The sequence below is a fragment of the Pipistrellus hanaki genome, assembly GCF_964339955.1.
Source record: "Pipistrellus hanaki genome assembly, chromosome: 15".
NCBI lineage: Eukaryota > Metazoa > Chordata > Mammalia > Chiroptera > Vespertilionidae > Pipistrellus > Pipistrellus hanaki.
This window is the reverse complement of record NC_140517.1, coordinates 45726354-45750470: the sequence shown is the minus strand read 5'-3', so window position 1 is coordinate 45750470 and position 24117 is coordinate 45726354. Positions and strand designations below refer to the sequence as shown.

The 24117-nt window shown below is 61.2% G+C and overlaps 1 protein-coding gene and 1 pseudogene across 3 annotated transcripts; one reads left to right on the top strand and one right to left on the bottom strand.

The window, feature by feature from the left end:
- Window positions 1-525: 525 nt before the first annotated feature.
- Window positions 526-12029, bottom strand: LOC311633508 (peripheral myelin protein 22-like; annotated as a pseudogene). The gene is made up of 3 exons (XR_014797094.1): window positions 11733-12029; window positions 1022-2315; window positions 526-776 (listed from the first exon to the last, which is right to left on the bottom strand). The product of XR_014797094.1 is annotated as a peripheral myelin protein 22-like (transcript).
- Window positions 8591-22233, top strand: BCAT2 (branched chain amino acid transaminase 2). 2 transcript variants are annotated; one of them, XM_084906127.1, is made up of 11 exons: window positions 8591-8716; window positions 13034-13108; window positions 13895-14098; window positions 18000-18110; window positions 18188-18307; window positions 18409-18572; window positions 19935-20077; window positions 20260-20345; window positions 20499-20639; window positions 20711-20785; window positions 21813-22233. In XM_084906127.1, the coding sequence occupies exons 1-11, from the start codon at window positions 8693-8695 to the stop codon at window positions 21849-21851; spliced, it is 1182 nt and encodes a 393-aa protein (XP_084762253.1). In that variant the 5' UTR covers window positions 8591-8692; the 3' UTR covers window positions 21852-22233. The 2 variants fall into 2 exon arrangements, with proteins under 2 accessions (XP_084762253.1, XP_084762252.1); XM_084906126.1 differs by having other exon boundaries at window positions 21670-22233.
- The last annotated feature ends 1884 nt before the right edge of the window (window positions 22234-24117 follow it).

The window sequence follows — 24117 nt, the reverse complement described above, 5'->3', positions numbered from 1 at the left end:
GGTGTCGCAGCACGGAGGTGCAGGTGCGAGTGTTCCGGGCAGAGGGCACAGCCTGTGTGCCGAGGGCCCCTGGGAAGGCATGTGGACATTCTTTTTGTTGTTGTTGTTGTTATTTGTTTGTTTGTTTGTTTGTTTAAGTTACTCTGATGTTTATTTTAATGCATCTCAGTCCACACAATTGATATAAGATCAGAAAAAGCGAAGCCAAAACAAAGAGGTCTGGAGTCTTAGCATCAGAAGGGCACCATATATACATCTACAGTTGGTGGCCAATACAAGTCATTGCCAGACAGTCCTTGGAGACAGAGAACAGCCTAGACCCATGGAGGCAAGTGTCTAGACTCTAGAGACTGGTCCTGACCCTCTGACCGCAGGGCGTGATAAAGCTGTGTTTATGACTTATTATCAGAGTAATGATAGCAGCCCAGCCAGGTACAAAGGCAGTTATAAACCATTTATATTACACAGAATTATTCAGTCTCCATTCTACTTTATAGTGTAGAATTGTTCATTGAATTTCCAGTGAGTAGCTGAAGATTAGTGATAATAAGGAACGGTAATTACACAGCACCATTTCACAGGTGTTTTTTTGTCACTGATTTCTCATCTAGACATGTGACCAGGACACCCACCTCAGGGGCAAGCATTCCGAAGCCACGGCCGTGATTTGGCAAAGGGCTCCAGTTTGAGGGTTTCGTCCACATGCGTAAGGCCGGGTGTGGGCGTGGGCAGTGTGTGCCTCTGTGAGAACACAGGTCACCAGTGTGAGAGGGCTTCTGGCCATCGGGGCTTTCTACCCACACTTTGGTTTTTTAAAAAATATATTTTATTGATTTTTTACAGAGAGGAAGGGAGAGAGATAGAGAGCTAGAAACATCGATGAGAGAGAAACAGCTGCACACTCCCTACTGTGGATGTGACCGCAACCAAGGTACATTGCCCTTGACCGGAATCGAACCCGGGACCCTTCAGTCCGCAGACCGACGCTCTATCCACTGAGCCAAACCGGTTTGGGCTCTACCCACACTTTGGTTTTCTAAGTGAGGTGGAGTGGGAGGGAGGTATCGTCTTTCAAATGAAAGGGAAGGGGCGAGATGGAGTTATTTTATTTCTGGGTAAAACAAAACAACAAAACAAAAAAACAAAACAATAATACTGAACTTGATTATACGGTTAGGATGTAAAGGTTTCAACACAAGGCTGATGGTCAACATATAAAGCAAACAAACAATACTATGTACATATATGTAAAAAGTGTTATAAATAGGTTTTATAAACCGTAGATATTTTTTTAATATATTTTATTGATTTTTTACAGAGAGGAAGAGAGAGGGATAGAGAGTTAGAAACATCGATGAGAGAGAATCATCGATCAGCTGCCTTTTGCACACCGCCCACTGGGGATGTGCCCGCAACCAAGGTACATGCCCTTGACCGGAATCGAACCCGGGACCTTTCAGCCCGCAGGCCGACGCTCTACCACTGAGCCAGACCGGTTTCGGCATATAAACCGTAGATATTGTATACATCTTCAATCAACACTAACCCCACTCCCCAACTGCACTCGGTATGGCTTGAGTTTGGGTTTTTGGCTAGCTTTTCGGGTTTTTCTGTTCGTTTTATTTTCTTTTTCCTTTTCTTCTTTTAGGTTTCCTCCCTCCCTCCCCTGTGTCTGCCCAGAGCCTGATGAACTGGGCACCTCAGTAGCGTTTCCGTAGGATCACATAGAGGAACCCGCTGAGCAGAGCCAGGGGGAAGGCCGCCCAGGCCAGGGTGTAGGCGAACCCGTAGGTGTAGCCAGTGCTGTTGGCGTGCCATTCGGTGTGTCTCACTGTGTAGATGGATGCTGCACTCATCACACACAGACCAGCAAGAATCTGGAGGATCCCAGTGAGGTAAAACCTGCCCCCGCTGGTGATGGTGCAGAGCTGGTAGAAGAACAGGAAGAGGGACAGCACACTGAAGATGACGGACAGGATCATGGTGGCCTGGACAGACTGCAGCCACTCATCTGCTGAGGATAGCGAACAGTGGGGGGGGCGCTGCCCGCGGAGGGCGTGCTGCAGCTCTGCCAGAGGTCCATCGTGTGTCCGTGGCCCTCGATCCATCGACTGACGACTGTGGAGACGAACAGCAGCACAAGCACTGCGGCGTGCAGGACAAAAATACCCAGTGGCAGGAGGAGCATTTTGGCGGCAAGTTGTGATCAGCGGAGTTTCTGCAGCCCAGAGGGAGAGCGGTCCCGGTCCTCGGAGCGGCCTCGGCGCGGACTTGCTGAGCTGGGTTCTCTGGCTGGCGGCCGGCTCCCCAAAGACCTATTTTTTTAAAATTAAACATATGGACATTCTTTTTATTTATTTATTTATTTATTTTTATTAAACATATGGACATTCTTTCAATTGTTGTCAGCGGAGTCCAAGGTGACTGGCAGAGTCAAGCCTTGATACACATACTGGCCTTTACCTTTGTCCAGGTGTCCGCAGGGGCGGGTCTAGATATGTAAATCCAGTCCGCAGGGGCGGGTCTAGATATGTAAATCCAGTCCGCAGGGGCGGGTCTAGATATGTAAATCCAGTCAAGCACCAGGAATGCTAGGGCCCACTCAAGAATGCAAATCAGCTCCTTTGATCCTAAGTTTTGGGGACACCTCCTGGTGCATTTATTTGGGGCATAAAATAAATGCGCTGCGTGGGCTCAGGGTCCAGTCCCTCCATCAGAGTGGCAGCGTCCCACGCGGCTCCCAGCTTTATAAATCTACTTCTGCGTCTTCTTTCTATATATTTTTTTCTTTTATTTTCTCAATCCCTGGCCGCCTCGACTTAGAACCGGTTCATTCATCTCTCTTTCTGTGCTGGACTCGGAAAAGAGAGATCTGGCCCCAGCACCTGTGCAGAGGCCTGCCCCTGCGAGAGGGTTCGGTGCTGTTGAGGGGCTGAGCGGAGGGAGGAAGGGGTTGAGGGGCAGGTCACATGGGGACTTGAGGGCCATGCAGGCGTCTGGTCTTTATCTCAAGAGCAATAGGGAGCCATGGAAGGGATGTGAGCAAGAAGTGATGGCTCAGCCGAGGCCGGTGTGGCTCAGCGGTAGAGCGTAGGTCTGCGGACTGAAAGGTCCCAGGTTCGATTCCGGTCAAGGGCATGTACATTGGTTGCGGGCACATCCCTGGTAGGGGGTGTGCAAGAGGCAGCTGGTTGATGTTTCTCTCTCATCGACGTTTCTAGCTCTATATCTCTCTCCCTTCCTCTCTGTAAAAAAAAAAATCAATAAAATATATTTTAAAAAAAAGAAAAAGTGATGGCTCAGCCCTAACTGGTTTGGCTCAGTGGATAGAGTGTCGGTCTGCGGACTGAAGGGTCCCAGGTTCGATTCCGGTCAAGGGCATGTACCTTGGTTGCGGGCACATCCCCAGTAGGGGGTGTGCAGGAGGCAGCTGGTCGATGTTTCTGGCTCTCTATCCCTCTCCCTTCCTCTCTGTAAAAAAATAAAATAAAATAATATTTAAAAAAATAAAGTGACAGCTCAGAGGAGGAACCGAGGGAGAGGGAGGCTCAGGGAGACCCGGGGCTCCGTCTGCGGCTTGAGAAGCAGGTGGCAGTGGACCCCATGCCCCAGGCTGGGGACCAAGAAGAGAGGCACGTTTTAAGGGAAAATGGGGTGATCCCTGCACTGGAGGCACAGAGATGGAGAGGCCCAAGGGTGGGGGGCTCTGAGGGAGATCCCGGAGACGCTGATGAGAACACAGTGTCGGGGCTCCCCAGGCAGAGTGGGGAGAGGGAGAAGGATCTAGGGCCCCCCAACATTAGAAGAGTCAGGCCAGACGAGGCTACAGGGCATCCAGGAAAGCCAGCGCCCCAATGGTTGTTGACGGGAGAGGGGGTGGTCAGGCCAATGGGTCACATAGTTACCAGTGACCTTGGGGGAGCGGGCAGGGACGTGGCCGAGGAATGTGAGAGGTCTGGGAAGGGAATGTGAGGCCAACCGTGTTTGGTGGCAGCTGTGTTCCCAGGGCTGGGGCGAGGGCGGCAAACGGACCGTGTCTCAGCCCTCCTCCGCCTCAGGTTCGAGGGGGGCGGGGTAGGGGGAGTAGAAGGCGGGGCTTGGTAGCTGGATGGAGGAGAGAAATAGGGCTCGAGCAGGGCCAGGGGTGGGGGCTGGGCGAGCCCCGGCCTGAGGGAGGGAGGGCTTCAAGGCCAATGAGTGAGGGGGGGGGAGATGAATGTGTGTGTGTGTGTGTGTGGGCGGGGAGGGGGCCCTGGGGAAGGGGCTGGAGGATTAGAATTCCACCCACCCCAAGGCCCACATATGCATGCTGCATCCTATGGTTCTTATCTTAGAGTTGTCAGAAATTATTATTTTTTAAATATATTTTGATTTTTACAGAGAGGAAGAGAGAGGGATATAGAGACAGAAACATTGATGAGAGAAAAACATCTATCAGCTGCCTCCACCCCCCCCCCCCCGGGGATGTGCCCACAACCAAGGTACATGCCCTTGATCAGAATCGAACCCGGGACCCTGCAGGCTGCAGGCTGATGCCCGATCCACTGAGCCAAACCAGCTTCAGCTCTTTTATTAATTTTTTTTTACAGAGAGGAAGAGGGATACAGAGTTAGAAACATCGATGAGAGAGAAACATCCATCAGCTGCCTCCTGCACACTCTCCACTGGGGATGTGCCCGCAACCAAGGCACGTGCCCTTGACCGGAATCAAACCCAGGACCCTTCAGTCCGCAGGCCGACGCTCTATCCACTGAGCCACACCGGCCAGGGCGAGTTGTCAGAAATTCTTACTATTTGGTTACGGCTTTGGTTTCTGGCTGCTGAGCTACAAAGACCGGGTCTGCGGGGTGTCACGTGGCCCTCTGTGTATCTCTCACCCTTCTTCCGTTCCTGACCTGCATACACTGCCGAAACCAGGGCCGGGCACACAGTAGACCCTCAATGAATTCACTCACATAGTCAAACCGAATGAATGGAGCGCCGACTGCGTGCCAGACCCCTTAGAACTGGGGGAGGAAACGAGAGAAGAACCTCAGCGGAGCAAACAGGAAAGTAAAATACAGACGGAGCGCCAGGCGGGCGTGCGTGCCCTGGAGGACGGGAGCCGGGAAGCGGACGGGGACCCGGGGCAGGCAGGCTGCCCTGTGCGTAAGTGGGATGGCCAGGCCCGGGACGGACGGCCCCACGGAGAAGGTGGCATTGGACCAGGACTTGGTGTTGCTGGGGGAGCAGGTTTGCCCAGGACGGTCCCCCACTGTGGGCTGAGGGTCCCAGGTCCCCCAGAATCCCTCTGGCCCGGCCACACGGGCATGGCTGTCCCCCGGGAGGGAGTGGCGTGGCTCTCCGAGGAGAAGCATTCCTGGCAGAGGGGGCAGCAGGTGCAAAGGCCCTGGGGTGGGTCGCTCCGGACCCCGGTGAGGACACGGCCCTGGGAACGCGGTGGGCAAGTTTCTGATGAGTGAAGGAGGTCTGAAAGAGTTAGGGGGGGGACCCCGCGAGGGAGACAGTGGGGATCCCCGCCTGGAGAACCCCTGGGGGGGGGGCAGGAACAGGCTTGCCTGGCCAGTTCCACTGGGCATGTACCTTGGTTGCGGGCACATCCCCACTAGGGGATGATGCAAGAGGCAGCTGATCGATGTTTCTCTCTCATCGATGTTTCTAACTCTCTATCCCTCTCTCTTCCTCTCTGTTCCACTGCCCAAAGCAAACAGGGTAGAACAGAAGTTGAGTTTCTTCAAGGTCATGGCTGATGAAAGAGAAAGGTAGGGAGAGGAGGAGGGAGAGGGAGAGGGGGAGGGGAGAGGGAGAGAGGGAGGAGGAGGGAGAGGGAGAGGGGGAGGGGAGAGGGAGAGAGGGAGAAGGAGGGAGAGGGAGAGAAGGTTGCCGATTTGATTCCCGGTCAGGACAAATGCCTGGGTTTCTGGCTGGATCCCCGGTGGGTGTGTGTGTGTGTGTGTGTGTGCAGGAGGCAGCCGATCCATGTTTCACTCACATATTGATGTCTCTCTCTCTCTCCCTCTCCCTCCTCCTTTCTCTAAAAATCAATGAAAACATCTTCAAAACACACACAAAGAAAAACCTGGGACGTGTTGCTAGCCAAGAAACAGAGCCTGGTGCTTGCCAACTTCAGGGAGGGCGGGACTTCCCCCTCTGACGCCCCTGCTGGACCCCCGTGGCTGGGAGGGGGGGGGGGAGGAGCTCATGTGTCCGGACTGAGCTTCCCGGGGCCCTGCCTTCTTCCGGGGCCCTGATAGCGTGACCAAGGTGGGTGTCCATGTGGCATCGGAGTCAACGGATGAGCAGCTCCATGGACTGAGAGTGGGTGTGTGTGTGTGTGTGTGAGGAGGCTGAGAAGACGCAGTGAGCCCCAGCAGCAGTGTCTGCAGCAGACCCACCGATTCTGCCCTCCCTTCCCCAATGTCTCCGGGAACATCTGGACCCACTGCGGGAGGAGCTGGCCGCCTCCAGGCCTGCCCGGAGGCCACAGCCGGAGAGGGCACAGGGCCAGGTGTGCGGGCACCAGGGGAGGGCTCCCCCTGCCCTCCTTTCCCCCCATCTCTCCCAGCCCCTGGCGGCCAGGGCGGAGGCTGCTGCGGGGTCCCTGGCCTGCTGGGAAGGCCGCTTCTGCGCAGGACCTGGTGACCGGGTGCAGCGCTGGGGTGCGGGTGCGAGGCCCCGTGGAGGCCCCTCCATCCCTCCCTGCTTTGCCTCATTTCCGCGTGGGCTTCCCTGACTAGGTCTCTCCCTCTCCAAACTCGGTCTCCCAACCCCAGACGCTGTGCCCACTTACCAGCGAGCCAACCCACCCCACAGGCTCCCACAAAAGTAACTGGCAGCTGAAACCGGTGTGGCTCAGTGGCTAGAGCGTCGGCCTGCGGACTGAAAGGTCGCAGGTTCGATTCCGGTCAAGGGCATGTACCTTGGTTGCGGGCACATCCCCACTAGGGGGTTATGCAAGAGGCAGCTGATCGATGTTTCTCTCTCATCGATGTTTCTAACTCTCTATCCCTCTCTCTTCCTCTCTGTAAAAAAATCAATAAAATATATATTTAAAAAAAAAAAAAAAAAGCAATTGGCAGCCAGAAGGAGGAGGGCATCGTTCCATTTATTTTCAGTCCTTTGTGAGTCTGGCCACACTGCCGCCCGTCCCACCCCCCACCCCCGCATGCCCCTCGCCGTCCCCCTACCCAGCCCTGAGCAGTCTGGACCCAAGGGACTGCAGCTCCCAGCAGGCCTTGCAGCGGGAGCCTCTGGCCGGGGGCTCCAGGGAGATGTTGCAGGTCGGTTTCACCAGAGCCCCAGTGACAGGTCCGCAGGGGGAGGAAATTAAGGCCTAATTAGGAGATAATGCGGGAGGCGAGCCAAAGGCCAGCAGGGGAAAGGGGTTTGGGCCACGCCGCCCGCGGAGCAGGAGGGTGGCGGGCGCTGAGAGAAATGAGGGCAGGGGGATGCCTGATTTGGGAGGAGAGAAAACGGGCGGGTAGGAAACTGGGGGGCCGCGGCCCCCTCCGCCTAGGAGGGCTGACCCCGGACTGGCCCGGTGGGGCGCGGGCCCGGGCGGGGGTGGCACCCCGTGGGTGGGGGTGGGGCCGCAGGGCCGCCGCGGATTGGCCGCCGCGGGGGGTGTGGGGGGAGCGGCGGGCTCTGATTGGCTGGGGCGGCCGCGCAGCCCGGCGGGCGCCACACCCCCGCGGCCCCGGGCGGGAGGCGAGGCGGAGGCAGCTCGGAATGGGCGCGGGTCCGTGGCTGTTGGGGCCCAGGATTTGGGGGGGCAGATGAGGGCAGATGATGACCCCGAGCAGAACCACGGGGGCAGAGCGGCTCAGGGCGGAGCCGGAGGTCACGGTCACCTGGCGCGCGAGTTGGGGCGCTCTGACCCGGGAGGCTGGGGCGGCGCCGTGACGCCAGAGCCACCAACGGGCCGCCTCCGCCTCCAGACCCCGAACTCGGGGCGGCTCGGGAAGGGGCGTGACCAGGAAGTGCTGCCCGGGGCCCGTCCACCTGAGCGGCTCAGGGATCAGTCGGGGATCGGAAACTTCCCGGCCCCCCTGATGCTGAAGGAGCCGCGTGCGCTTTTACCTCTCAGAAAAGTTACAAAAACAAGCGTGCAGATCGCACCTCCCGAGGCTTCTATTTGTGAATAAAGGACCCATCGGTTGTTAAAAAAAAAAGTTACAGAAAAGATACACACGTTCTCGCTGGAGAGAAAATCTGTGTGCACGGGGCCGGGACTGCAGCCCCTCCGGCCTCCCCGCCGCCCTCTCGGGGGGCCTTTCCCTTCCCGTTCCCGGGGCGCCGCCGCCGGGTCTGAGCGGGGGCTGGAGACCCGCGGGGCCCGGCCTCCCCGCCTCACTTCGGGCAGCTTTTCCCGCTCGCGCCCGGAGGCCGAAGCCGACCGAAATGCCGTTTTGCCCGCGAGCAGCCTGGATGCGGGTGGAACCGAGCCGGGTGGGGGCGGGGAGGACCGACCCCCCCTTCCTTCCCCCCCGGGGGGCCCGGCCCGGCGCAGGCGCACTGGGCGGGCCGGCGCGGGCGCGGGCGCGGGCGCGGGCGGCGGGTAGCGGGCGGGAGGGGAGGGGCGGGAGGAACCCGGGGGGAGGAACCCGGGGGGCGGGAGCCGGGGAGGGGGCGTGCCCCGGGCGGGGCCGCGACGTCCTCCGCGGGGCGGGCGCTGCCACCCGCCGCAACGACCATGGCGGCGGCCGCGCTGGGCCAGGTGGGTGCGGGGGGCGCGCTTCCCCGGGGACCTCCCGCCTGCGAGCCCGCCCGCCGGCTCCTGGGCCGCTGAGGAGGAGGAGGAGGAGGAGGAGGAGGAGTGGGGGGCCGGGGGGCTGGGGGATGATCGGGAAGGATGCGGGGCTTTAGGGGCGATGCGGAGCGGGGACCTGATTGGGGGGCTGGAGACCGGGCCCGGGTCCGGGAGGGAGGAGGGGACCGTAACGGTTGAGGCCGGGGCCGGGGGGCCTGGGAAGGGACCCGCCGGCGGGCGCGGGGAGCGGGAGCGGGGCTCCGGCGTCTATAGGGGAAGCGGGGAGGATGAAGGCGCGGAATGCACCCTCGGGTCTGGCCTGGGGATCGGGGTCAAGCCCCTCTCCTGTTGGCACTGAAGGTGGAGGGAGATGTGGGCAGGGGTGTCCCCCGAACCCCTCATCTGAGCCCCGCATCCGGCGTGGACACCGAGGCAGCGGGTCGGTGACCGGGCTGCTCGGGGCCAGGCTGAGACAGTCAGTCCCCTCTGGCCGCGGGGCTAGCCAGCAGCGTTTCCGAAAAGCCTGCGGGTTTGGGAGATCGGGGCTTCTCAGGGGGAAAGGAAACAGTTACCAGTCTAGGAGGGAGGGGAGGTCATTGCCACCCGCCGCCGCAGCTAATAACCTTGGGAGGAGTGTGTGCTGCTCGCCTGGCCCGGCCCCGGCCCCCGAGCCCAGCCGATGGGCGGCGGGCCGGGCGGCGTGTCCTCCCGTGGCGCCTCGGGGCTGATGGGGACGGGCCGGGCTGGGGCCGGGGCGCCCGGGGATCCTGGTGGGACGGGCAGGGACCGCCCGGGCTCTCAGGCTGTGGGGACCGTTCTGGTCCGGGATGGGAGTCCTGTGCTCTAGTGTGGGGACCCCCTTCTGTGTGTGTGCGTGTGTGTGTGTGTGTGTGTGATGTGGGGGGCGGGGGGCAGGCCTGCGTGTGGAAGACAGGGCTGGACCAGGACAGAGACAGCCGTGGTGATGGTGACACACCTGGGCCATGTGAGGAGGCAGCCCCGGACCCAGTGGGGCCAGTCCCGGCCGTACTGAGACACGGTGAAGGCTGCATATGATGTTACAGAGCCTGCCCTGTGCGTGCTGCCCCCGACCTTCCTCACTTCTTTTTCTTTTATATATATATATATATATATATATAAGCCCTGGCCGGTGTTGCTCAGTGGATAGAGCATCGGCCTGTGGACTGAAGGGTCCCGGGTTCGATTCCGGTCAAGGGCATGTACCTTGGTTGCGGGCACATCCCCAGTAGGAGGTGTGCAGGAGGCAGCTGATGGGTGTTACTCTCTCATCGATGTTACTCTCTCATTGATACTAGTTTCTTACTAGTATCTCTCCCCTTTCTTCTTTGTAAAAAAAAAAAAAATCAATAAAATATATTTTAAAAAATAAACATATTTTTATTGATTTTTTTACAGAGAGGAAAAGAGAGGGATAGACAGCTAGAAGCATCAATGAGAGAGCAACATCGACCAGCTGCCTCCTGCACACCCCCCACCGGGGATGTGCCCACAACCAAGGCACATGCCCCTGACCGGAATCGAACCCGGGACCCTTCAGTCTGAAGGCCGATGCTCCATCCACTGAGCCAAACTGGATAGGGCCTTCCTCGCTTCTTAAGTAGCCCCATGCTTTCACACTTTTGGTCCCAGATGCCCACCCACCACCCGAGAGCCTCCTTTGGGCCAACCCCTACAGCTTGGGGTGTCCGATGGGGGGGCCCCTTCTCTCAGCCCCGAGGGATGTCCTGGGAGGGTGACGGCAGCTTCCCCAGGGTGCCCGGGGCTCTGGAGCCGCGCCCCGCGCCTGCCCGGCCCTGCGGTGTGTCTTTCTGCCCCAGGCATCTCTCTCTCCTCCATGCCTGTCTCTGAGCATCATGGAGACGCGTCCCTCCCCCTGGCATCATCCCGTCCCTCGCAGCCCTTCCTCCTTCCTCGTCTCTGTGGTCTCCCTTCCGCTGAGGCTGAAGTGCGGGCTTCCTGGATCCTTTTCCTCGTCCTCGCTCTCCGGACCTCTCTGTATCCCACTCCGAATGCTTCCAGGTTTCTCAGGCTCTGCTCTCCCTGAGTTTCTCTCCCTCTTGTCTCTTGTCTCATCCTCTCTCTCCCCAGTCTGTTTTGGCATCTCTTGGCCTTGTTTTCTGTTCTTTCAAGTGAGTGTTTTCTATTTCACTGTCTCTTATTCTCATTCTTGATATATATATATATATATATATATATATATATATATATATATTTAATTAATTAATTTTTTTTTTTGCCGAAAACGGTTTGTCTCAGTGTCAGCCTGCTGACTGAAGAGTCCCAGGTTCGATTCCAGTCAAGGGCATGTACCTTGGTTGCGGGCACATCCGGTGGGGGGGGGGTGCAGGAGGCAGCTGATTGGTGTTTCTAACTCTCTGTTTCTCTAACTCTCCCTTCCTCTCTGTAAAAAATCAATAAAATATATCTTTAAAATATATATTGTATTGATTTTTTACGGAGAGGAAGGAAGAGGGAAAGAGAGTTAGAAACATCAATGAGAGAGAAACATTGATCAGCTGCCTCCTGTACACCCCCTACTGGCGATGTGCCCGCAATCAAGGTACATGCCCTTGACTGGAATCGAACCTGGGACCTTTTAGTCCGCAGGCCGACACTCTATCCACTGAGCCAAACCGGTGTTGGCTCCTCTTACTCTCTTATTCTTTTCCATTTTGGTTCCCCTCTGTCTCTTTCTCTCCTTGAGCTTCCCTCTCTTGCTCTCCTTCATTCTTTCCCATCTCTGCTCCCTCTGAGCTGCCTCTGCCCTGCGTGCAGACTCCAGGCTGTGGGTGTCCTGTTCCCTCCTGGACGGAGGCCGCACACCGCCACCTAGAGGCCATGCGTGGGAGCACACCCTGAGCCGGCCCGAAGCCGGTGCCCACGCTCTCAGGGCTGCTCCTCAGGCTTCATGGCCCAGACTAACGGTCATGGAAGCCCCGGGGCCCCTCTGCCCATGACTCACCTGCGGACCAGCCGCGGCTGCCGTTCACATCCGTTCTCCCCGCGTGGTGTCAGCTCCCCCAGCTCCCAGGAGCGGGCGCAGGCCCAGCCGCCTTCCCCCTGGGCTGGAGAGAGGCGCTGTGAGGCCCAAGCTCGCGGGCAGAGGCCGCCCTGCTGTGCACAGCCAGACCTGGGCGGTGTCCATCTGGCAGTGTCCACGGCCGGCTGGAGTGGCCGGCCGCCAGGTCCGCACGGCTACCCCTCAGCGCTGGGACCGGAAGGGAGCTGGATCCCTGGGGACCAAAGCAAGCATGGGGCTGGGGGCTTCAAGTCATCTGACTTCAGTGGATCTAATACCCTGAACGAATATGGACCAGGACTTCTGGGTCTGAGGGAGGAGGGCCTAGACTGCTGGGTCAGAGGGAGGAGGGGCTGGGGGCCTGGACTCCTGGGTCTGAGGGAGGAGGGGCTGGGGGCCTGGACTCCTGGGTCTGAGGGAGGAGGGGCTGGGGGCCTGGGCTCCTGGGTCTGAGGGAGGAGGGCCTAGACTCCTGGGTCAGAGGGAGGAGGGTCTGGGGGCCTGGGCTACTGAGTCTGAGGGAGGATGGTGTTGAGTGCCTGGGGCTGGGGGTCTGGTCCTGGGTCTGAGGGAGGAGGGTGTGAGGGCTTGGCTCAGTGTCAGCCTGCTGACTGAAGAGTCCCAGGTCTGAGGGAGGAGGGGCTGGGGGCCTGGACCCCTGGGTCTGAGGGAGGAGGGGCTGGGGGCCTGGACCCCTGGGTCTGAGGGAGGAGGGTGTGAGGCCTAGGGCTCGGGGTCTGACCCTGGGTCTGAAGGAAGAGGGGTCCAGGGGCCGGGACTCCTGGGTCTGAGGGCGGAGGGAGGAGGGGGTATAGATCCTGGGTTCTGGGGGAGCCTGCCCTTAGGTCCCCCACTCTTATCGGGGTTTGAGTCCCCCGCGAGGCCCTCACTTACCGAGCACTTTCCCTGCTGTCGTCCGTCTGAGCTGGGCCGGGGCCGGGGCTGGGGCCAAAGTCCCCTGGTGGGAGGCGCCTGCGTCTGACTTTGCCCGGCATGGAGGCGGGCGGGGGCTGACTCAGCGCTTTCCGGGGTGGCCCTCGCGGGGCCAGGGAGGGACGCGGCCCCCTCGGGAGCCCCTCCTGCCACCTCTGGTCGGGGCAGGGGGAGACCTGGCCACGCCCCATGGCCCCTCAGCGGCCCCGGGCCTGGAAAGAAAGATGGGGGGGGGGGCCTCCCACGTGAAGGAGGCAGCCGAGGACCCCCCCCTCCCTGCCTCACCACCTTTCCTCTGTCCCCACCCCCAGATCTGGGCCCGGAAACTTCTCCCTGTGCCCTGGCTTCTGTGTGGCCCCAGAAGATATGCCTCATCCAGCTTCAAGGTAGAAGGAAGGACCCCAAGGGAGACGGGCTGGGGCCTGGGCTGGGGGTCTGAGGGAGGAGGGGGCTGAAGGTGGCATTTGGGAATCTCCAAAAGACCCAGGGTTCAAAGGTCAAGGTGGGCAGCACCAGTGGTCGGCAAACTCATCCGTCAACAGAGCCGAATATCAACAGCACGACGATTGAAATTTCTTTGGAGAGCCACATTTTTTATTTTTTATTTTTTATTTTTTATTTATTTTTTTAATATATTTTATTGATTTTACACAGAGAGGAATTGAGAGGGACAGGGAGTTAGTATCGTCGATGAGAGAGAAACATCGACCAGCTGCCTCCTGCACACCCCCCACCGGGGATGTGCCCACAACCAAGGCACATGCCCTTGACCGGAATCGAACCCGGGACCCTTCAGTCCGCAGGCTGACACTCTATTCACTGAGCCAAACCGGTCCCGGCGAGAGCCACATTTTTTAAACGTAAACTTCTAACTCCACTTCTTCAACATAGACTCGCCCAGGCCGTGGTATCTTGTGGAAGAGCCACACTCAAGGGGCCATAGAGCCGCCTGTGGCTCTCGAGCCCCAGTTTGCCCACCACGGGGCTAGCCTGATTGCCTGCCACCAGGCTGTGGGAAAGAGTTGAAACTGCACGTCCCAGAAGCCTCTGGAGCCACAGGACCCTCTTCTGGCTGGGTCTTAGACGCAGGGATTCATGGGAGTTGTAGTCCCCCCCCCAGTCTGGCGGTTGTGGCAGATTTCAGGGTCCCCGGGTCCCCTCTCTTTTCTCAGGCTGCAGACCTGCAGCTGGAGATGACACAGAAGCCTCGCCAGAAGCCTGGCCCCAACGAGAACCTGGTGTTCGGGAAGACGTTCACCGACCACATGCTGATGGTGGAGTGGGCCGAGCAGACGGGCTGGAGCCAGCCCAGAATCCAGCCCTTCCAGAACCTCTCGCTGCACCCGGCCTGCTCCGCCCTCCACTACTCGCTGCAGGTGGCATGGCGGCCGAGCTCCGTCCCTCGTCCCCCCATATCTTCCCTCCTGCTGTGTCTGTTGCTGGGGCCACCTCGCTGGGTCTGCTTCCGCTATCCTCCTTCCGCGTCTTCCTCATCTGTTCCCTGAGGCTCCCCGTGTCCCCGGCCCTGGGCTGGCTGACGCCGAGGTCCCCAAGAGGAGAGATCCAGTTCCTTCACTTGAAAACCCCACCACCTGCCTGGCCAGTTTGGCTCCGTGGATAGGGCATCGGTGGGTATGATTCCGGTCAAGGGCATGGACCTCGGTTGCAGGCTCGACCCTCAGCCCCAGTCGGGGTGCATGTGGGAAGCAACCAACCAATGTGTCTCTCTCACACTGATGTCTCTCTCTCTGTCTCTCCCTTCCACTCTTTTAAAAATATATATATTTTATTGATTTTTTTACAGAGAGGAAGGGGGAGGGATAGAGAGTTAGAAACATTGACCAGCTGCCTTCTGCCTCCCCCTCCCCCCCACTGGGGATGTGCCCGAAACCAAAGTACATGCCCTTGACCGAAATCGAACCTGGGACCTTTCAGTCCCCAAGCCGACGCTCTATCCACTGAGCCAAATCGGTCTTGGCCCTCCCTTCCACTCTTGCTAAAAAAAAAAAAACAATGGAAAATTATCCTCGAGTGAGGACTAAAAAAAAAAAGAAGAAGAAGAAGAAAAGAAAGAACGAAAGAAAAAAAAAAAAGAAAGCCCGTAATTTGGTTACCAGCTAGTGTGACCTGAGCCCTGACGGAGGCGGCCAGGGCACTGTGGGAAGCCAGAGGAGGGACCCAATTTGACCTCGAACTTGAAAGGAAGCGGGGTCCGCCTGGGCAAAGAGGAGAAGGGAGGGTGGTAGAGGGAGGGGGGACAGCCAGCGCAGAGGCATGGCACAGAGCAGAGCCGGCTCACCTGGGGGAACTGTGGACGGAGCGCGGGGGCAGAGGCCGAGGGTGCCATCAGGGCCACGGGAGACTGAGTGGCTGGACCTCGCCGGCCTCGGGAGCCACGGAGGCTCCGAGCAGGCAGGCGCGGAGCAGGGCCGGCGCTGGGCACCGGAGGACCCTCTCGGGGCCTGTGGAGGGCCAGGTGGAGCGGGAGACGGAGGCCCGGGGCCGGGCTGGGGCGGAGGCCCGGGTGGGAGTAAACAGGCAGGTGGGGAGGCCGCGCTGGGGCCGGCGCTGGGAGCTGGACAGGAAGCGACGGGGCGAAGGCATCGGGGCCCGAGGGGTCGGCAGGCTGCAGGAGGGGAGGGGGGCCCGAGGGGTTGGCAGGCTGCAGGAGGGGAGGGGGCCTGAGGGGTTGGCAGGCTGCAGGAGGGGAGAGGGGCCGAGGGGTCGGCAGGCTGCAGGAGGGGAGGGGGCCTGAGGGGTCGGCAGGCTGCAGGAGGGGAGAGGGGCCTGAGGGGTTGGCAGGCTGCAGGAGGGAGAGGGGCCTGAGGGGTGGGGTCGGCAGGCTGCAGGAGGGAAGGGGGCCTGAGGGGTGGGGTCGGCAGGCTGCAGGAGGGAAGGGGGCCTGAGGGGTCGGCAGGCTGCAGGAGGGAAGGGGGCCTGAGGGGTGGGGTCGGCAGGCTGCAGGAGGGAAGGGGGCCTGAGGGGTCGGCAGGCTGCAGGAGGGAAGGGGGGCCTGAGGGGTCGGCAGGCTGCAGGAGGGAAGGGGGCCTGAGGGGTCGGCAGGCTGCAGGAGGGAAGGGGGGCCTGAGGGGTCGGCAGGCTGCAGGAGGGAAGGGGGCCTGAGGGGTCGGCAGGCTGCAGGAGGGAAGGGGGCCTGAGGGGTCGGCAGGCTGCAGGAGGGGAGGGGGCCTGAGGGGTCGGCAGGCTGCAGGAGGGAGAGGGGCCTGAGGGGTCGGCAGGCTGCAGGAGGGAAGGGGGGCCTGAGGGGTCGGCAGGCTGCAGGAGGGAAGGGGGGCCTGAGGGGTCGGCAGGCTGCAGGAGGGAAGGGGGCCTGAGGGGTCGGCAGGCTGCAGGAGGGGAGAGGGGCCTGAGGGGTGGGGTCGGCAGGCTGCAGGAGGGAAGGGGGCCTGAGGGGTCGGCAGGCTGCAGGAGGGAAGGGGGGCCTGAGGGGTCGGCAGGCTGCAGGAGGGAAGGGGGCCTGAGGGGTCGGCAGGCTGCAGGAGGGAAGGGGGCCTGAGGGGTCGGCAGGCTGCAGGAGGGAAGGGGGCCTGAGGGGTCGGCAGGCTGCAGGAGGGAGGGGGCCTGAGGGGTCGGCAGGCTGCAGGAGGGAAGGGGGCCTGAGGGGTCGGCAGGCTGCAGGAGGGGAGGGGGCCTGAGGGGTCGGCAGGCTGCAGGAGGGGAGGGGGCCTGAGGGGTCGGCAGGCTGCAGGAGGGGAGGGGGCCTGAGGGGTCGGCAGGCTGCAGGAGGGGAGGGGAGGGCGTGGATGGTGCCCAGAGGCTTGGCTGGGTGACCAGGAGGCCGGTGGATTGTGAGCATATAGGGACTGGGAGGCCCTGGGGGCCTGTGGGGAGAGAGCCAGAGAGCTTGCGGCTTAAAGCTCTGGCTGAGCTCGGTCTCCCTGCAGAGACTTTAGTTGGGACGGGACTTGCATGAACCTGTCCCAGCTCTAGTAGCTGGTTTGCGGTTTGAGTAGTTTTTGTTCCTTTGGAGCTGGTTCTGTGGCCTGAGGCAGGCTTTTCTCTTAGGAATTTTGAGGGCTTCCCCCCACCCCCACCCCCTCCCCTCTGGACGTTTGACTAGAACCAGCCAACTCTGTGCAGGGAGACGGCCGGGGTGGCAGTTAGGGGCTCAGGGTGGACAGTGGGGATTTTGACCACAAGGAGGTGCTTTCTGGAAACTAGCATTTATTTATCTCTCTGCCTTCCGGCTGGGACCCAGCACGCCCTGCTTATTCTGCTTATTTCTGCCCTCTTTGGCTGGTTCTTGTATGTGCCTCCATCGGGGACTGAACCTGCAACCTTGGCAGGTGGGGACGGTGCTCTAACCAGCTGCGCTACCTGGCGGCCAGGCCGCGTAAGGGCTCTGGAAACGTGACTCCCACCCGATCGTCAGCTCTGCCAGCAGCCCGGCAGCTCCGCTGCTCCCCTCACTCTGGGCCCTGCACCCCCGCCTGGGCCCTGCACCCCCGCCCTGGGCCCCTGCACCCCCCGCCCTGGGCCCCTGCACCCCCCGCCCTGGGCCCTGCACCCCCCGCCCTGGGCCCCTGCACCCCCGCCCTGGGCCCCTGCACCCCCCGCCCTGGGCCCTGCACCCCCCGCCCTGGGCCCCTGCACCCCCGCCCTGGGCCCCTGCACCCCCCGCCCTGGGCCCCTGCATCCCCGCCCTGGGCCCCTGCACCCCCCGCCCTGGGCCCCTGCACCCCTCACTCTGGGCCCCTGCACCCCCCGCCCTGGGTCCCTGCACCCCCCGCCCTGGGCCCCTGCACCCCTCACTCTGGGCCCCTGCACCCCCCGCCCTGGGCCCCTGCACCCCCCGCCCTGGGCCCTGCACCCCCCGCCCTGGGCCCTGCACCCCTGCCCTGGGCCCTGCACCCCTGAATCTGCTCTCTCTGGCTTTCTCCAGTGTCTCCGGCTCTCCCCCGCCTCCTCTGTGTGCTCAGCGGCCGGTCTCACCCCAGCTCTGCCTCTGGCCCTGTTTGCTGGTGCATTCGTGTGTGCGCGAGTGTGTGTGTGTGTGTGTGTGTGTGTGTGTGTGGTGTATATGTGTGTGTGTGTGTGGTGTGTGTGTGTGTGTGTGTGTGTGGTGTATGTGTGTGTGTGTGGTGTGTATGTATGTGTGTGTGGTGTATATGTGTGTGTGGTGTGTGTATGTATCTGTGGTGTATATATGTGTGTGTGTGTGGTGTGTGTGGTGTGTGTGTGTGTGTGTGGTGTGTGTGTGTGTGTGTGTGTGTGTGTGTGCCGCCCCTGATCTCTGGGCGCCCCCTGTCCCCGCAGCTCTTTGAGGGCATGAAGGCGTTCAAGGGCAGCGACCGGCAGGTGCGGCTCTTCCGGCCCTGGCTCAACATGGACCGCATGCTGCGCTCGGCGCTGCGCCTCTGCCTGCCGGTGAGGCCGAGGCCAGGCAGGGGGAGGTGGGGGCGGCGGTGCGGGGGCTCCGGGCCCTGATCGCGGGGTCCCTGCAGAGCTTCGACAAGGCCGAGCTGCTGGAGTGCATCCGCCGGCTGGTGGCCGTGGACAAGGACTGGGTCCCCGACAGCGCGGGCGGCAGCCTGTACATCCGGCCGTTGCTGATGGGCAACGAGGTGGGCCGGGCCTCCCGCTGCGGGCGGGGCGGGGAGGGCCCGGCGGGGCGGCTGCCGGCTGGCTCCCCCTCCGGGTCCTGACCCCCCCCTCCCCCCCGCAGCCCTCCCTGGGGGTGACCAGCGCCAGCCGCGCGCTCCTGTTCGTCATCCTGTGCCCCGTGGGCTCCTACTTCCCCGGCGGCGCCCTGAGCCCCGTGTCCCTCCTGGCCGACCCCGCCTACATCCGCGCCTGGGTGGGCGGCGTCGGCGACTGCAAGCTGGGCGGGTGAGTGGCCCCCCCTTCTCCCCTCTGCTCCCCCCCTCCCTCCCCGCCCCCTCCTGCACCCCTGGTCCCCTGGAAGTGGATGTGGCGGCCATGCTTTGGGGTGTCCCTGGTGGCCATGGCCCTCCCCGTCCCGCTGCACATGGCTGGGGCAGCTGTGCCCACACACGGGGTGTGACGTCATTGGCACCTGGCGGTGAGGGCGGGGTGGGGGTTGGGGGGTCAGAGAGGAGACCAGGGTGGCCTTGGGATGCCCCAGTAATCAAGTTTGCACTCAGTCCATTGGTGTCACCCGTTACCTCCCCGGCCCCCAGGCCCGCCCCCTCCCCACCCAGCTCCCCGGCCCCGGCCCGCAGCGCCCCTCACCTGCGCGGGACTCCTGGTCCCACCGTCACCCGGACCTCTGCCGGGGGCCGCAGGGAGGGCCTCCGGGGGACGGTGGAGGCAGAGGAGGGGTGCCAGGGTGTAGGGACAGCGAGTGTGGCCAGAGCCGGGGTTCGCTCAGTCCTCCCAAACCCGCCCTCTGAGGCGGACTGGAGTGGAGCCGGGGCTCGGCCGCTGTGGGAGCCCCCTGTCCGGGGGCGCGGGCTTTGGGGTGCGAGGAGCGGCCTCGGGGAGCCCCCTGTCCGGGCTCTGGGGGTGCGAGGGGCGCTGTCGGTCCTCACAGAGAGGGGGCGGCCTCAGGGAGCCCCCTGTCCGGGGGCGTGGGCTCTGGGGTGCGAGGGGCGCTGTCGGTCCTCACAGAGAGGGGGCGGCCTCGGGGAGCCCCCTGTCCGGGGGCATGGGCTCTGGGGTGCGAGGGGCGCTGTCGGTCCTCACAGAGGGGGGGCGGTCTCGGGGAGCCCGCGGTGGGAGGAGGCGTCCCGGGTGCAGACGGCGGGGACCCCCCGCCCAGCGGGGACCGGCGGGCGGAGGGCGGCCACCGGAGCTGTCCGGCAGGAAGCAGTCCCGGTCAGAGCAGGCCGGCCTCGCCACCCACTGAGGGCTGTGGTCTTCTTTCCTTCTTCTTTCTCAAAATATGTCTTTACTGATTTCAGAGGAGGGAGAGGGAGAGAGAGAAACATCCACATTGATCCGCTGCCCCCCACTGGGGACCAAACCCACAATCCTCTCCGAAGTCAAGAAAAAAGTGTTTTTTTAAAAAGCGAAAAAATGAAAGGAAGACGTGACCTGGAGATGGGAGGACGGACTACGGAGAGCCTGGGCCCCAGCAGCCGTCCCGGGGCCTAGGAGGGGGGGGGGCGGGGGGGGAGTGGGGGGACGGGGGGGCTGAGCGTTGGGGCGGAGCAGGGTGGGCCCTGAGTGGGAAGGCCCCCGAGGGCCACGCTGGGTCCCCCGCCCCCGCGATCACGCTGTCCCCGCCAGGAACTACGGGCCCACGGTGTTTGTGCAGCGGGAGGCGAAGAAGAAGGGCTGCGAGCAGGTGCTCTGGCTGTACGGGCCCGACCACCAGCTCACCGAGGCGGGCACCATGAACATCTTCATCTACTGGACCCACGAGGACGGGGGTGAGCCCCCCCGCCACCCCCCAGCCCCACCCCCCACCCCCCACCCCCACCCCCCAGGGCCCTGCTGGAAGCGGTGGTGCAGTCCCGGCAGAGGGCGGATCCCGGGGGGTGGGGGGCTGGCTCCTGAGAGGACGGAGGGGTGTGAGGGTGTGAGGTGACCCCCCTTCCTCGCCCTGACCCAGCGCTGGAACTGGTGACCCCGCCGCTGGAGGGGGTCATCCTGCCCGGAGTGGTGAGACAGAGCCTGCTGGACCTGGCCCGCTCCTGGGTGAGGCGGGGGCCGGGGGTGGGGGGCACACTGGTTGGTCGCTGTCCCCCTCCTCTGGGCCTCCGCTGTCCGTCTCGCCCTCGGGTCTCTGTCCCCCCCCCCCCCCCCCCCCCCCCCCCCGCCCTCCCTGTCCTCACGTGCGCTCGGCCGCAGGGCGAGTTCCGCGTGGAGGAGCGGAACATCACCATGAAGGAGCTCCAGCGAGCCCTGCAGGAGGGCCGCGTGCGGGAAGTCTTCGGCTCGGGCACCGCCTGCCAGGTGTGCCCGGTGCACCGGGTGCTGTACCAGGGCCAGGTGAGCGGCGGCCCGGGGGCGGGAGCCGGCGGGGGGGGGGGGGGGGCGGTCCTCACGGCGCCTCTTCCCAGGACCTCCACATCCCCACCATGGACCACGGGCCCGACCTCATCCTCCGCTTCCAGAAGGAGCTGAAGGCCATCCAGGTGAGGCCGATGGCCGGTTCCCCCAGTGTCCCGCCCAGGAGCCCATCCCCCACCCCACCCCCCACCTTCACCCCAGTAATCCCAGGGGGTGACCTGGCCCCCCCCCCCCACTGGCCTGGGCCCTGCAGCCTGTGGCCCAGGACTCCTCCTGGGGCTCGGTGACCCTCTCCCTGAGCCTCTGCGGCCCCGGGCGTCCTTCCCATGAGCCTCTGGGACCTGGAGCCACGGGAGGCCACCCCCCACGGATGCCCTGGAGCCCGGGCTGTCCCTGTGGCCGGAGGAGTCTCTCCCCCAGGCGCGGGGCCATAACCCCTGGAAGCGTGTCCCTTCGCGGGGCCACACGGCATCTTCCTGCGAACCTCCCGGAGCTGCCTGGCCCGCGAGCTGTGGCCGGTGCATGGGCTGCATAGAGTGAGGGGACCAGGCGTCCCGCTTTTGGCGGGACAGCCCCGATTTTCAACAATTCGTTCCGAGTCCTGCGGCGTTTTATTTATTTTTTAAATATATTTTATTGATTTTTTTACAGAGAGGAAGGGAGAGGGATAGAGAGCTAGAAACATCGATGGGAGAGAATCATTGATCAGCTGCCTCCTGCACACTCCCTACTGGGGATGTGTCCGCAACCAGGGTACATGCCCTTGACGGGAATCGAACCCGGGACCTTTCGGCCCACAGGCCTATGCTCTATCCACCGGTTTCGGCCCCCGCGGTGTTTTAAAAATAAGTCCCGATTTCCCCCAAAAAAATCGGGACTGTTTTTAAACGCCGCGGGACAAAGTGTTAAAAATCGGGACGTCTGGTCACTTAGCATGGAGCTGCACTTCTCCCCGTTATTTCCCCGCCACCCCGCCAGCCCTCAGGGCCTGACAGTAACTCCTCTGCAGAACTACATCTCCCGTGAGCCTCTGCGCCACCTTTGCAGCGATTGGCCCTTCCCCCTCCCCGTACTTGGAGGCGTTTCCTAGGAGCCACCGGGGACGCCCCGGCCCGGCTCCCTCCCCTCACGCTCGGCCTCTGTCGCCCGCAGTACGGAGCCAAGGCCCACGAGTGGGCGCTGCAGGTGTGACGCCGCAGGCTGCCCGTCCGCCGCGCGGACCCGCCGGCGCGGAGCCTCCAGCCGCAGCCGGATGCTCACCTCCCTACCAATGACTCCACCTCAAGTGCAATATGAAAGGCAAGGCCGGGGGCCCGGACGCCTGTGTCTCGGGCGCCCCCTCGTGGCCGCTACACTCCCAAAGCCATAAGGGCCGGGCCCAGCCGCCTGGGCCCAGCTCCGCCTCTGCCTCTCAGGCCTGGGGACTCGGTTCCCGCTGCTCTGGGCCGAGGGTCAGGGATACTCCTTGGCCCGACTCTGCACCTCTCCTCCGTTCTCAGGCCGGACCTCCCTAGTGCTGCCGTTGATTTCTTCTTCTTGCTGGAGTTTTGAAATAAAAATGCCAAATACAAGACTCGGGCTGTCATCTTCAGTGTTACCACCACTCAGGCCTCCGGGGTCTCTTAACCAGGATTCGTTTTCCATCCGCGCCCCCATGCCCTGGCGGCTCCTCTGACGTGGGAAAGTTCCTTCATCACAAACTGAACTTAGCTTCTCCCCCCACCCCCACCCCCATGGTGGTCACTGGGCCACACTTAGGGTGAAGAAGAGAATTTGGGGGTGTCCATACTCATTTCAGATAACCCTCTTACACTGCCTAGAGATAAACTCTTATAGAAAGAATCCCCAGTAACTGACGGGAAAGTGAGTTCACCTCCCTGAGCCTCCGTTTTCTCATTAAAAAAAATAATAATAAAAAATATATATACAATATATTATTGATTTTTTTTACAAAGAGGAAGGGAGAGGGATAGAGAGTTAGAAACATTGATGAGAGAGAAACATCGATCAGCTGCCTCCTGCACACCCCCCACCAGGGATATGCCCACAACCAAGGTACATGCCCATGATCGGAATCGAACCTGGGACCTTTCAGTCCGCAGGCTGACGCTCTATCCACTGAGCCAAGCCAGTTTCAACTATGTGAACATTTTTATTGGTTTCTAACAAAAAACAACAACAACAAAAACTTATCCATAATGACTCCCCAAAAATGAGATTAGTCTAATTTGTGAATGATATGTACCAATTCTAAGTCAATGAATGACTAAGTCAAGAATATTAATAAAATAAATTCTGTTCTATCCAGGAACACCTAGTATTTTATTATATAAAAATAGTGGTGATGAAAAGTACTCACTTATGTACATATCCTCCTTGTTATAAGAAAAAACAATGAACAGTAAGATTAAATCAAGCCCTAGCTGGTTTTGCTCAGTGGGTAGAGCGTCAGCTGGCGGTCTGAAGGGTCCTGGGTTCTATTCTGGTCAAAGGCATGTAGGCTTTGATTGTAGGCTTGATCCCCAGTAGGGGGCATGCAAGAGGCAGCTGGTGAATGTTTCTCATCAGTGTTTCTAACTATTCCTCTCCCTTCCTCTCAAATCAATCAAATATATTTAAAAAAGGAAAGCACGATTGCATTGAGGCTTCCAGAAAAGGAGAAAGCTGAAGGGATTCATCACCCCCAAACCAGTATGACAAGAACTACTCCACGGACTTCTTAAAGAAGAAAAAAAAATTTGCAAATCAAATATCTGATAAGGATCATCTCCTCTGTTATCTGTAAGACGGAGGTGTGAACAGCACCTCCCACAGGGCCCGTTGGGAGGATTAAACCGGACGGCCATGCCTGGAGCGCTGTCCGGGACAGCTGGCCCCAGGAGGCTCTGGGCCACAGGTCAGCAAACTCATTTGTCAACACAGACAAATATCAACACAACGATTGAAATTTCAGTTCTTTGGAGAACCAAATATTTTAAACCTCTTCTAACGCCACTTCTTCAAAATAGACTCGCCCGGGTCGTGGTATTGTGTGGGCCAAAGAGCCGCGTGTGACTCACAAGCCACAGTTTGCCGACCACTGCACCGGACCACCGGGGCTGCCAACACCCCGGGCCCTGGATGTGTGCGCCTGAGGCGGGGAGCAGAGGAACTGGCCTGAACCCACACGGGGGGGCCAGCCACCACCCCGACCTTCCGTCTCCTTCTCCCTTCTCCCCCTGCTGATGGGACGCGCTGCCAGTGCATTGGTTATGGACTGCTGCCGCGTAACAAGTCACCCCCAAACCCTCACAGCTGAACCTAACACGCACGTCCTGCCTGTGTCCCAGGGCTTCTGAGGGCCTGAGTGCAGAGCGGGGTCACCAGGGGGTTCTGCCTCCGGCTGTCTCATGGGGCTCGGGCCGAGCTGTGTGACCAGAACCCCAACCACCGGGAGGCTCAACGGGCTAAACCAGTG